This window comes from Microcaecilia unicolor, chromosome 10 (assembly GCF_901765095.1).
Source record: "Microcaecilia unicolor chromosome 10, aMicUni1.1, whole genome shotgun sequence".
Classification (NCBI taxonomy): Eukaryota; Metazoa; Chordata; class Amphibia; order Gymnophiona; family Siphonopidae; genus Microcaecilia; species Microcaecilia unicolor.
Window position 1 is genome coordinate 37,067,817 of NC_044040.1, and position 14,472 is coordinate 37,082,288.

The 14,472-nt window shown below is 43.8% G+C and overlaps 1 protein-coding gene across 2 annotated transcripts in view; it reads left to right on the forward strand.

Moving 5' to 3' along the window:
* The window catches only part of LOC115478828 (pendrin-like), a 60,335-nt gene that overhangs the window by 15,764 nt on the left and 30,099 nt on the right, over positions 1-14,472 (forward strand). For both annotated transcript variants that reach the window (XM_030216442.1, XM_030216443.1), the window contains exons 6-9: positions 3,292-3,456; positions 4,815-4,967; positions 5,076-5,158; positions 12,098-12,245. In XM_030216442.1, the coding sequence (XP_030072302.1) occupies positions 3,292-3,456; positions 4,815-4,967; positions 5,076-5,158; positions 12,098-12,245 (549 nt within the window). The remainder of the gene's footprint in view (positions 1-3,291; positions 3,457-4,814; positions 4,968-5,075; positions 5,159-12,097; positions 12,246-14,472) is intronic.

The window sequence follows — 14,472 nt, forward strand, 5'->3', positions numbered from 1 at the left end:
AGTATCTGCGATTTCAGCTGGGCACACGTCACTTCCAGTACTGTGTGGTACCCTTTGGGCTCGCCTCTGCGCCCAGGGTGTTCACAAAGTGCCTGGCTGTAGTAGCAGTGGCACTTCGCAGGCTGGGGGTACACGTGTTCCCATATCTCGACGATTGGCTGGTGAAGAACACGTCCGAGGCAGGAGCCCTGCAGTCCATGCAGATGACTATTCGCCTCTTGGAGCTACTGGGGTTTGTGATAAATTACCCAAAGTCCCATCTTCTCCCATCACAGAGACTCGAATTCATAGGAGCTCTGCTGGATTCTCGGACGGCTCGCGCCTATCTCCCAGAAGCGAGAGCCAATAACTTGTTGTCCCTCGTCTCGCGGGTGCGAGCGTCCCAGCAGATCACAGCTCGGCAGATGTTGAGATTGCTGGGCCACATGGCCTCCACAGTTCATGTGACTCCCATGGCCCGCCTTCACATGAGATCTGCTCAATGGACCCTAGCTTCCCAGTGGTTTCAGGCTGCTGGGGATCTAGAAGACGTAATCCACCTGTCCACGAGTTTTCTCAAATCCCTGTATTGGTGGACGATTTGGTCCAATCTGACTCTGGGACGTCCCTTCCAAATTCCTCAGCCACAAAAAGTGCTGACCACGGATGCGTCTCTCCTGGGATGGGGAGCTCATGTCGATGGGCTTCACACCCAAGGAAGTTGGTCCCTCCAAGAACGCGATCTACAGATCAATCTTCTGGAGTTGCGAGCGATCTGGAACGCTCTGAAGGCTTTCAGAGATCGGCTGTCCCACCAAATTATCCAAATTCAGACAGACAACCAGGTTGCCATGTACTATGTCAACAAGCAGGGGGGCACCGGATCTCGCCCCCTGTGTCAGGAAGCCGTCAGCATGTGGCTCTGGGCTCGCCGTCTCGGCATGGTGCTCCAAGCCACATATCTGGCAGGCGTAAACAACAGTCTGGCCGACAGACTGAGCAGGATTATGCAACCTCACGAGTGGTCGCTCAATTCCCGAGTGGTGCGCCAGATCTTCCAAGTGTGGGGCACCCCCTTGGTGGATCTCTTCGCATCTCGAGCGAACCACAAAGTCCCTCAGTTCTGTTCCAGGCTTCAGGCCCACGGCAGACTGGCATCGGATGCCTTCCTCCTGGACTGGGGGGAGGGCCTGCTGTATGCTTATCCTCCCATTCCTCTGGTGGGGAAGACTTTGTTGAAACTCAAGCAAGACCGAGGCACCATGATTCTGATTGCTCCTTTTTGGCCGCGTCAGATCTGGTTCCCTCTTCTTCTGGAGTTATCCTCAGAAGAACCGTGGAGATTGGAGTGTTTTCCGATCCTCATCACGCAAGACGAAGGGGCTCTTCTGCATCCCAGCCTCCGGTCCCTGGCTCTCACGGCCTGGATGTTGAGAGCGTAGACTTTGCCTCTTTGGGTCTGTCAGAGGGTGTCTCCCGCGTCTTGCTTGCTTCCAGGAAAGATTCCACTAAGAGGAGTTACTTCTTTCTATGGAGGAGGTTTGCCGTCTGGTGTGACAGCAAGGCCCTAGCTCCTCGCTCTTGTCCTACACAGACCCTGCTTGAATACCTTCTGCACTTGTCTGAGTCTGGTCTCAAGACCAACTCTGTAAGGGTTCACCTTAGTGCAATCAGTGCATACCATTACCATGTGGAAGGTAAGCCGATCTCGGGACAGCCTTTAGTTGTTCGCTTCATGAGAGGTTTGCTTTTGTCAAAGCCCCCTGTCAAGCCTCCTACAGTGTCATGGGATCTCAATGTCGTTCTCACCCAGCTGATGAAACCTCCTTTTGAGCCACTGAACTCCTGCCATCTGAAGTACTTGACCTGGAAGGTCATTTTCTTGGTGGCAGTTACTTCAGCTCGTAGAGTCAGTGAGCTTCAGGCCCTGGTAGCCCAGGCCCCTTACACCAAATTTCATCATAACAGAGTAGTCCTCCGCACTCACCCTAAGTTCTTGCCAAAGGTCGTGTCGGAGTTCCATCTGAACCAGTCAGTTGTCTTGCCAACATTCTTTCCCCGTCCTCATTCCTGCCCTGCTGAACGTCAGCTGCACACATTGGACTGCAAGAGAGCATTGGCCTTCTATCTGGAGCGGACACAGCCCCCACAGACAGTCCGCCCAATTGTTTGTTTCTTTTGATCCCAATAGGAGGGGAGTGGCTAGCAGATTGCATTTCCTTCACTTACGCCCAGGCGGGGCTGGCTCTTAAGGGTCATGTCACGGCTCATAATGTTAGAGCCATGGCTGCGTCGGTAGCCCACTTGAAGTCAGCCTCTATTGAAGAAATTTGCAAAGCTGCGACGTGGTCATCTGTCCACACATTCACATCTCATTACTGCCTGCAGCAGGATACCCGACGCGACAGTCGGTTCGGGCAGTCAGTTCTTCAGAACCTGTTTGGGCTTTAGGATCCAACTCCACCCCCCGAGGGCCCTGTTTGTTCTGTTCCAGGCTGCACTCTCAGTTAGTTGGTAAATTTTTTAGGTCAATCTCAGTTATGTCCTCGCCGTTGCGAGGCCCAATTGACCATGGTTGTTGTTTTGAGTGAGCCTGGGGGCTAGGGATACCCCATCAGTGAGAACAAGCAGCCTGCTTGTCCTCGGAGAAAGCGAATGCTACATACCTGTAGAAGGTATTCTCCGAGGACAGCAGGCTGATTGTTCTCACAAACCCGCCCGCCTCCCCTTTGGAGTTGTGTCTTCCCTTGAAGTGTATTGTCTTGCTACATACTGGACTGGCTGGCTCGAGCCGGTTTCGGGCGGGAAGACGGCTGCGCATGCGCAGTGCGCGCGGGCACGCGAGGACTAGCAAAGGACTTTGCTAGAGAAGTTTCCGATTGGAGGGGCTGCCGTGGACGTCACCCATCAGTGAGAACAATCAGCCTGCTGTCCTCGGAGAATACCTTCTACAGGTATGTAGCATTCGCTTTGTGCTTGATGGACCTTTGGTCTGTACCAGTATGGCAATACTTATATTCTTATGTTATGTTATGAAATGGAAATGAAATTTGATCTGATTGAAGCATTCTATATTACATTCTTTTTAACTGGGACTTGTCTTCTCCTTTACTTTTGTCTCTGTTTTAAAGATCTAAAATTTAACTTACAGATGGCCTGTTATCTGGTCTTTGGCTTCTATTTGACTCAATTTACAATGCTAGGAGTTTTACTTTGGCATTTATACAAACTTCACATTTTCTGATCTTTAGCTTCCTTGGGATATGCTGTAGGTCATCAGTAACACTATCTATTCCTTGTGTTATTCCCCAGCTCGCACTGGGAGCTCTTCAGATCGGCTTTATTGTGAGATATCTTGCAGATCCACTGGTTGGGGGATTCACCACCGCAGCTGCTTTCCAAGTCTTTGTATCTCAAGTGAAAATTGTCCTCAATGTTCCAACCAAGAACTACAATGGAATACTATCCATTATATATGTGAGTATTTCCCTGACATCCCATTATATTCCATTTTATCCTATATAAATGTTATTAGTAGTAGTAGTAGAACGAATCTGATGACACTTCCTCCCCTGAGCCTGCATCACACTCTTTTCATATGCAACTTTAGCATAGAAATCAATGCATTTCCACTCTAGATTTGCTCCTGGTTTTTGTTCACAGACTTCATACTAGAAGGAGAGGGAGCTCTACTAGGGTGTGTCCAACCATTAGGTGGGTACCTAATACAGCTGCTTATTGGGGCAGCAAAGAGCAGCTTCAGTCAAAGCAAAGCAACAGGTTCTGACAGCCACACAAACTCAAAGAACTGTCAACACAAACTTTAACTTAGATTTTTTATAGGATGTTTGTGTGATGGTCATAATTGTTGATTTTAACAATCAAAATCTTGAAATTGGGGGGGGGGGGGGGGAGCTGCAGTCTAGAGGCCTGAAAGTTAATTGAGGGCATGTAAGGCCAGTGGCATACCAAGGGTGGGATGGTGGAGGTGGTGCACTGGGGGGGTGGGGTGGGGGTGGAGCTGCCTGGAGGTGATGCACTGGGGGGGGTGGAGGTGATACTATAGGGGGGGGGGCGCAGCAGCAATCCGCCCCGGGTGGTTACTGACCTAGGAGCACCACTGTGTAAGGTTGAAGGTTCTCTTAAGGTGCCCATTAGAGGACGACAGAAATTGGGATTCTCCAGTTTTGGCTGAAACTGAATCTGTGCCTGAAATTTGCTGCTCAGTTTCAGCTGAAATCTATACAGTCACCCCCTCCCCCGGCATGGAGCAGGTCTTCTGGCCCATGGAGACCCAATAGAGAATTGGTCCCCCTGAGCCTGACTAGAGAGCTGCACAGGATTGGGTACCGTGGAAATTCCACGGGGACGGACTGGGGTTCACAGGGATTCTGCGGTGATGGACCCAGGTCCCGTGGGATTCCCACAGAACCACACAATTGAACTGACCTATGCTTTCCCTCCCATTCCTGAAGTCACCCTGGTGGTCTAGTGGCTTGCCTTGGGGCAGGAAAGATCCCTACTCTTTCCTGCCCACTGCTGCTGATCCATCTTGCTGCCACTGCTTGTTTAAAATGGCTGCCGAGACTTCAGCAGAAATCTTGCGAGGCCACCGCTTGTAGTCTCAGCAGCCATTCTTCCTCCCAGCCGATGTGAATTGGACAGATAGAAAAACCAAGAAGGCTAAACTAGAACTGAATATTGGACTGTAATCTGGGAATAGAAAGGTCTATGTGTGAAAGTGTGTGTAGTTATGATGGATTCTGATTAGAAGTTGAGGAATTTGCATACTGCAGGATAATATTTAATAATTATTTGAAATTGTTCTTTTGTAGACCATTATAGATATCTTTGCCAACATTGGTCAAACCAACATTGCCGATCTCATTGCCGGACTGCTGACTTTTGTTGTCTGTGTAGTGGTGAAGGAAGTAGGCGACCGTTACAAACATAAAATCCCTGTGCCTATTCCCATAGAAGTGATTGTGGTAAGTGGAATACTCCAGCTGCTATATAACAGAAAAGATGTTTCTTCATTCCAAAGTTCACAGGAATTTTTTCTCTTTTAAATATGAAAATATTGTGTTTCACTGTAGACAATAGTAGCCACTGGAATTTCCTATGGAGCTGATCTGGCAGGAAAATACAATGCAGGCATTGTTAAGACCATCCCAAGCGGGTGAGTGGATTCACATTTTAACACTAACTAGTCTAATATCCTTTTCTATGATGTATTGCACTTAACTGGAATTCCAACTCTGTTGAATATCTCCTGATAAATGCTCAATTGAACGTGCAGCTCTTGTGCATATGTCTACGCTCAACAGCTCCTCGAGGAGATAAATAATAAATGTGAATCTTCTTTTCAAGGGGATAGGTCTCCTAAAGACAAAAGCAGGTACATAGTAACATAGTATGTATGTGACGGCAGATAAAGACCTGAATGGTCCATCCAGTCTGCCCAACTGTCACACTCATTTTCAATTCATGATTAAATCAACAATGAATGTGATGTAAAATACCTGATCATGGTCTTTCTTTGGTGTTTCTGGGACACAGACCATAGAAGTCCGCCCAGCCCTGTCCTTATGTTGCAACTACTGGAGTTGCTGTCGAAGCCCACTCCAGCCTATCTGTGTTGTCATTTGTGGGATACAGACCGTACAGGTCTGCCCAGCACTGTAGTTGCTGTTGAAGCCCTCTTCAGCCTATCCTAAACTGGACTGCCGTATACAGGACACAGACCGTACAGGTCTGCCCGGTACCGGCTCTAGTTCATCACACTCGGAATTCCCATTTAAGCGTCACTCGACACAACTATACACGCGCAGCCATTTAAGTTTAGACTTTTTTTTTATACCATCCATTTTCTAATTAGAGATCCTCTGTGTTCATCCCACGCCATTTTGAATGCCGTCACTGTGGTTGTCTCTATCACTTCCCTCGAGAGGGTATTCCAGGCTTCAACCACCCTCTCTGTGAAAAAGAATTTCCTGACATTACTCCTAAGTCTACCACCCCGCAACCTCAATTAATTTCCTCTAGTTTTACCATTTCCCCCTCTCTGGAAAAGATTTGTTTCTATATTAATACCTTTCAAGTATTTAAACATCTGTACCATGTGAGATGTGGTGTAAAACAAAATAGTGAGGCGAAACCAAGGAGGATACCAACATTCTTTTATTGGGTTTCTAAAAAACGACCCGACATGGTCGTGTTTCGGCCCTAAGGCCTGCCTCAGGGGTCTTGATCAATCTATATAAAGGAATAATAATAATAACTAATAAGTAATGCACAATAAATAAACAACATAATTATATTGTAGGTTATTAAAAAAAAATGAAATAACAATGTTAGTCATTAAATATAAGTTGAAAATGACAGTGTAAAACCTCGAACAAATCATCTCTCTATATAAAACTCACCTCCAACATTCTATGAAGCCTCCACAACTCCCAACATTCTAAATGCATGGTGGTGAAACCCACATCTCCTGAATTGACATCACGTACTTCTGGGTTCGTCACAAGCAGAAGTGACCAACCACACGAGGTTTCTCGGCTTCAGAATGTTGGAAGTGCATTCTATTACATAGGATTGGTCAATTCATTGAAGCACAGCCAGAGCTCAGTGTCCTGCACAGTAACACTCAGACACCAGAGAGAGAGAAGGGGGGCCTGAAACAAGAGAGAGGGAGGGAGGGAGGGAGGGGGGGGCCTGACACCAGAGGGGGGGGAGAGTCACACACACACTCTCTCTCTCTCACAGTCAATGTCTTTCTCTCTCTCACTCTCACACACTCTATGTCTCACACTGTATCACATTCACTCTCTATGTGTCACACAGTCACTCACACACTCTCTTGGTCTCATACACTCAGTCTCACAGAGTCTGTGTCTCACACACACTCTCTCTCTCTCTCGCACACACTGTATCTGTGTGAAACACACTCTTTCTTACACTGTGTCTCACATACGCACTTGCACACACTCTCATTCTCACGCACACACTCTCATTCTCACACACACACTGTCTCTCTCACAGACACACTCGCATATTCACTCTCTCTCACACACACAGTCACTCTCACATACACTCTCTCAAACATACACAATCCGAGGAAAACCTTGCTAGCGCCCGTTTCATTTGTGTCAGAAAAGGGCCTTTCTTACTAGTTTATAACAAAAGAAAAACATTAGAACAAAAGAGATGTGGCATACAAACCTTAGAGCCTGCAAAGGGCTCCAGTGAAAGATAGATCAGGGGAATAAAAATTCAAATAGGTGGGTGAGACACAAGACTAAGGCTCTGATGCTCAAAAGTTGCCTCTCCAGACCTGCTGGAAAATTTTGCACATTAAAGGTAGATGCTCCTTTCTGTGCATTGCATGGAAATGTCTGTGCATTGCACGTAATGCTCATTTTAATACTAATGAGTTCACTGTAATACATTTGCATTAGATTATCGGTAGCTTCTACGGTAAATGGCTAAAGCCATGCAGAACTCCTTTGTGCATTTGACATTAAATAACGGTTGCTTTAGCCTGGCTAAAGCAAATGTTGCAAGTAGGGTAAGTAAGTAGGTAAGTAGGGTAAGTTAAGTGTAATGTGATAACTGTGCCAGATAATGGCCGACGTCCCTTGGACCTGTGTTATACAAACCCATCAGCTAACAACATCCATAGAAAACATGCAGGAGATAAAAGTAGACACTCAATCTTAAGAAACAGGCTTCTATGGACACCACCTTGCGTGAATTTAAAAAAAAGTGGTAAATAAATAAATATCATTTTTAAAGGGTTTATTTCCATTTTGGGTAAACACTTTGCTAAGTCCCAAAGCATTGATGTTTGTTTATAAGATTTTATATGACCTAAGTCCTATCTTAAAAATTTGGAACTTTATATGTTCCCTCTAAACACCTTCGATCACTCTGAGAGTTAAAACTGGTTGTACCACCGAAAAGCTTATATAGAATGGTTATTACCTATAATAGAACGCAAATTGATAAAGGCTCAGAACTGTGGAACTCTCTTCCTCTAAACCCGAGAAAAACCAAGGGTTATCTGAGTGTTTGGTGGCTTTTAAAAACTTGCCTGCTTATGAAAAAATTAGAAACCTAATTCCTGGAAAACAATATCCTGGAAACTAGTATGTACATAAGTACATAAGCACCGCCATACTGGGAAAAGACCAAGGGTCCATCAAGCCCAGCATCCTGTCTCCAACAGCGGCCAATCCAGGCTTCAAGAACCTGGCAACCCACCCCCCCCCAAAAAAAAAAAAAAAAAAAATTAATAATGTTCAATGGACTTTTCCCTCTGGAATCTGTCCAAACCCCCTTTAAATTCCGTAAGGCCAGATGCTGTCACTACATTCTCCGGCAACGAGTTCCAGAGTCTAACTACACACTGAGTAAAGAAAAACTTTCTCCTATTTGTTTTAAATCTACCATATTCTAGCTTCATCTTGTGTCCCCTGGTTTTGTTGTTGTTTGAAAGTGTAAACAAACGCTTCACATCTGTCCGCTGTACTCCGCTCATTATCTTATAGACTTCTATCATATCACCCCTCAGCCGCCTTTTCTCCAAGCTGAAGAACCCTAACCTTCTCAGCCTTTCCTCATAGGGAAGTCGTTCCATTCCCTTTATCATTTTCGTCGCCCTTCTCTGCACCTTTTCTAATTCCTTTATATCTTTTTTGAGATACGGTGACCAGAATTGGACACAATACTCGAGGTGTGGTCGCACCATGGAGCGATACAACGGCATTATAACATCCTCGTGTTTGTTTTCCATCCCTTTCCTAATAATACTCAACATTCTGTGCGTGTATTATTATATCAGTCTGGAGCAGTGGTTCTCAACCAGTGTATTAGGACATTCTGGTCAGTCATCAAGAGCTTGGAGATGTGTCACCAAACATTTGACAACAAACTTGTGCTTTCCTTAAAAAATATGTGTGCAGCAAGTTGTGGAGTGCTGATAACCTAGAAATCAGATAGTAAGTGACGGCAGATAAAGACCTGAATAATCCATCCAGTCTGCCCAACAGTCACATTCATTCTCAATTCTAGATTAATTCAACAATGAATTGATCATGGTCTTTCTTTGTTGTTTCTGGGACATAGACCGTAGAAGTCCACCTGGCTCTGTCCTTATGTTCCAGTTACTGGAATTGTTGTCAAAGCCGACTCCAGCCTATCCGAATCTGTCTTGTCATTTGCGGGACACAGATCATAAAAGTCTGCCCGGCCCTGTTCTCACTTTCCAAATTACTGGAATTTCTGTCGAAGCTCTGTACAGCCCATCCTAAACCAGATTGCTATATGCGGGACTCAGACCGTACAAGCCAGCCGAGCACCGGCCTTAGTTGATGCAGCCAGAATGCACCACATGACATGCAAACACATATGCTACCCATAAGTTTTGTTTTTCATACCATTCATTTTCTAATTAGAGATTCTTTGTGTTCATCCCACACCATTTTGAATTCCACCATCATTTTTTTCTCCATCACCTTCCCCAGATGGTATTCCAGGCATCAACCACCCTCTCTGTGAAAAAGAATTTCCTGACATTACTCCTAAGTCTACCACCCCACAACCTCAGTTCATGTCCTCTAGTTTTACCATTTTTCCTTTTCTGGAAAATATTTATTTCTATGTTACTATGTTATATTGTATTTTACTATTGATGTTTTGGATTGCTTTAAATTGATTCAACTCTTTTGTAATCCACTTGGAGCTTGTAGTCAGGTAACATATAAATGTCTCAATTAATTTAATTTAACTCTAGAGACATGCTTTACAGTGGAATGTGACTGCTATTCTAAACACTATGTCGGCAATTCTATAAATTGGGGCTGAGATTTAGCTGTTCCAATGCTGTACTCAGCACCAATTCTAGAACGGTTTCTTGGTGCCAAGATTCCATTATAGAATACTAGTGTTAGTTGGCATTGTCGCAGCTAAAGTTATGCACCAACAGTTGCGTCAAGTCAATGGCAGTTCTAACTGTTGGCACCTAATTGTGCCCTGAAGTGTGTGTAACTTATAGTACCCTATAAATTATGCATGTATTCCGGAGACATGCCCTTGACTCTCTCATATTCTGCCCATGTTTAATCCCCCTCATCACATGCTAAGCAATGTTGGCGCATATGTTCCAGAATAGCGCCTAGCATTTATTCACATAATGTCCCCATGCATACCCCCACCCTCCCACTCTGTCAGACTGTCAAAGTGATGCTTTGATGTTTCTCTTATATATACTACCTGCCAACACATTTGCTTATTTCCGATCTGACGAAGAAGGGCAACCTTTGAAAGCTAATCAAGAAATGTATTAAGTTATGTCCAATAAAAAAGGTATCATCTTATTTTCTTTTCCGTGTTTTATTTTGTTTGATTTCTATTGATAACCTTCACATAATTGTCAATTAGTGGCACCAATCGTGCACATAAGTGCTATTAACTTACACACATAATTGGCGACCATCTTTAGGCACCAATTTATAGAATTGCCCTTCATGCTCGAATCACTTTGATAGAGTCTGGACAAGGCTTTAGTGTATTGTAATAGAGTTCCATATAAAGAGAAATAAAGGTCAACAGCAAGGTGGTGACGTTTTATTAAACTAACTCAATACATCTGTTCCTAGCTTTTAAGAGCTATGTTCCCTTCATCAGATTAGTGAAGAGATGGAGCAGATATGAGACTGTGTACACCATCAGAGCTCAAGGATGGTGGAAGGTTGACAGATTCAGCAGAGACAGGTCTAACCTATATCTTTATAAGACCAAACAGTAGAACATAAGCAGTAACACTGGAGCAGAAAAGTAACCTAATACAAAATTAAAGTTCCAGTAACAATTTGTGTGCTCATTAAAAAATGAAGAAAAAGCCCTCAGAAACCGTGGGTAAAATACCCAGGGTTTAGTGTGCGGTTATATGAACTCTTATAACACACACCACGATTCGATCATTGGGCTAAAAAAACTTCATTCTAAAGTAAGCTTGCAATTTTATAGCTTTTTTATACTTTCATTGCTATTGTTATTTTTTGTTAATTTTTTCTTTTCTAATGCATTCTTTTTCCTTTTCCACGTTGAAGTAATCAATTCAAATATCTAATCATCAACATATGGCAGTAGGGCATAAAATATCGCGCTACTTAGCTTTAGGATCAGGCAATCTTCATTATCCGTTCTACGGGAACCCTTTTCGCCTAGAAACGTGGCTTCTTCAGGAACGGAGTGCTTAGGAAGTGCTGAAACATAAAACATTAGATGAAATTATTACCGCGGAAGAAGAATCTAAAATAGCGTTAGCACATAATAAATCAACCTTAAGTCAGACATACTTTAGGGAAGCACAAAACAGTTCAAAAATATGGTGCCTCAGCGTTCACGTACGCCCTGTTGTCTAAAATACTGGCGTTTACGTTGCGTGATGGCGTCAATAAAAGTTGTGCCAATCTATGGAGCTGTTGAGTCCGTTCGGCTCCAAAGTATCAAACTCAAAAATCCATCTGGTTTCCCTTCTCAGTAAATTAAGTTTACGGTTTCCTCCTCTATGATGGGCCATAGGCGAAATGGGTTCCCGTAGAACGGATAATGAAGAGTGCCTGATCCTAAAGCTAAGTAGCGTGATATTTTATGCCCTACTGCCATATGTTGATGATTAGATATTTGAATTGATTACTTCAACGTGGAAAAGGAAAAAGAATGCATTAGAAAAGAAAAAATTAACAAAAAATAACAATAGCAATGAAAGTATAAAAAAGCTATAAAATTGCAAGCTTACTTTAGAATGAAGTTTTTTTAGCCCAATGATCAAATCGTGGTGTGTGTTAAAAGAGTTCATATAACCGCACACTAAACCCTGGGTATTTTACCCACGGTTTCTGAAGGCTTTTTCTTCATTTTTTAATGAGCACGCAAATTGTTACTAACCTATATCTTGTTGGCGACCTTACTTCTGCATATGCAAGTGCAATTAACGCATCAACAGCCACACTTTGTTATAAAATGGATCTAGAAACAATGAAATAGGCACAAGTCTTCATCAAAGCTAGTGTAAAAGAGAGAAAAATATGTATTGCGTTAATTATTTTAGGTTTATACCACCTGTCGCTCCAAAAGTGAGCCTGTTTTCGGAAATGATTGGATCTGCGTTTTCCATTGGGATAGTAGCTTATGCTGTTGCTGTTTCAGTGGGCAAGGTATATGCTACGAAGCACAACTACGCCATTAATGGAAACCAGGTAAAGTAGAACTATTTATAATACTACTAGCCTTTTAGCCCGTAAAAACGGGCTATTATAGGAAGGGGGGGTTGAAAGGCCAGCCCCCACCGCCGAGTTCGCCGCTGCCCCTCCCCCTCCGAGTTCACGCCCCCCCACCGAGCCGTCACCACCCACCTTCCACCCGGCCGGGCCCTCGCTCCGCTATTGAAACAGCGAGGGTCCGGGAACGCAGCACTGAGCTCTGCTGAGCTGCCGACGTCGGCCTTCGTTCTTCTTCTCTGCCTGTCCCACCCTCGTGTGACGTAACGTCGTCGAGGGCGGGACAGAGGCAGAGAAGAAGAAGGAAGGGCGATGTCGGCAGCTCAGCAGAGCTCAGTGCTGCGTTCCCGGACCCTCGCTGTTTCAATAGTGGAGCGAGGGCCCGACCGGGTAGAAGGTGGGTGGCGGCGGCGACTCGGGTGGGGGGAGCGTTAGACGGCGGTGTCCCTCCCTCAGCAATGCGCAGTACAGACCCTCTGTGTTCCGCCCCCGTCATCACGTATTGACATGGGGGCAGGGCAGAGAAGGTCTCTACTGCGCATTTGCGAGTGAGTACGGTCACTCGCCGTTTATATGTTTGATACAGTTGTCAAAGTCCCTTCCTGCATGTGTGTTCATAATAGTGAGGCTCTCTCCATTACAATCATTCATCAAGGGTCTTCCTTCTGTATCTGACTACAAAACCAAATTTGTAATTTTTTTAAAATTTATACAATATTATGTTTATTATTATTATTTAATAATAATAATAATAATAATAATAATAATGTAATAATAATAATAATAATATTGTTATTATTATTTTTATTATTATTATACAACTTTCGGAAATCACTGAAGACCTTCCTCTTCATCAAAGCATACCGCAGCGATCCATCATATAAACCCTAATGCCCTACAACTTTTTCTCTGGTCCCGAATTGTGATCTCTTCAGGCTTGTTTGATTAATTTTACTATGTTACTCATGTTATCTATATATCATCACTTGTATCTCTAACTCTGGAATGGTGATAGCCATGATGGAACAATGTAAGCCACATTGAGCCTGCAAATAGGTGGGAAAATCTGGGATACAAATGCAGCAAATAAATAAATAAATTTTATCAGTGCACAAGAGTTAGGAAATAGCTTTAAGAAAATAAAGAAACATATGCTGAAAGATGCAAAAGTCATATTGGACCACAAGATTAAATAAAGAGAGATTTAGGAAATAATTAACCCACAAATCATGTCCACCACAAAAACAGCTTCATAATCCATTGCAGTTAGCACACATCAGATAAAAATTCACTCTGTCAGTAAATCTAGCATCTGAGTTGGAGCCTGCCTAAAGGAAATAAAGGTAGAAAGATGAAAAGGCTCAAAGAAGATATACTCTACTGACTTCAACTTGATTATACATTTAAAAGGGAACTTCAACAAAAGGAAGTGCCCAACTAGTTATGAACTACTACTAATCATTTCTATAGCACTACTAGACATACGCAGCGCTGGACACATTATATGTAGGTACTTTCTCTGTCCCTAGAGGGCTCACAATCGAAGTTTTTGTACCTGGGACAATGGAGGGTTAAGGGAGGTCTTTTAGAAAGGCACGCTAGCGTTTTTAAAGTTTTAGCATGTGCTAAATGCTAGAGACATCCATATATTCCTATAGGTGTCTCTAGCTAATTTTTAGCGTGTGCTAAAAACGCTAGTACGCCTTAGTAAAAAAAAACCCCTAACTGACTTGCCCAAGATCACAAGGAGCTGCAGTGGGAATTGAACCCAGGTTCAAAGCCCACTGCACTAACCATTAAGTTACTCCTCCAAACATGCCATCTATGTCAGTGCAGCTAGGGGATGGGACTTGATATACTGCCTTTCTGTGGTTACATTCAAAGCAGTTTACATATTATATGCAGGTACTTATTTTGTGCAGCAAAACAACGAAGATGACCAAAGAATGGATAAATGATGCTCCAATCAGTAATAAACTGTTTTTACTGATTGGAGCGTTGTCTATCCATTCTTTGGTCATCTTCGCTGTTTTGCTGCATGCACATTGTGTATCCTGTGGAGATTTGTTTCTTCTGTGTGCACATCAGTACTTATTTTGTGCCTGAAGCAATGAAGGGTTAAGTGACTTGTCCAGAATCACAAGAAGCTGTGGTGGGAATTGAACCCAGTTTACAAGGATCAAAGCCTGCTGTACTAACCATTAGG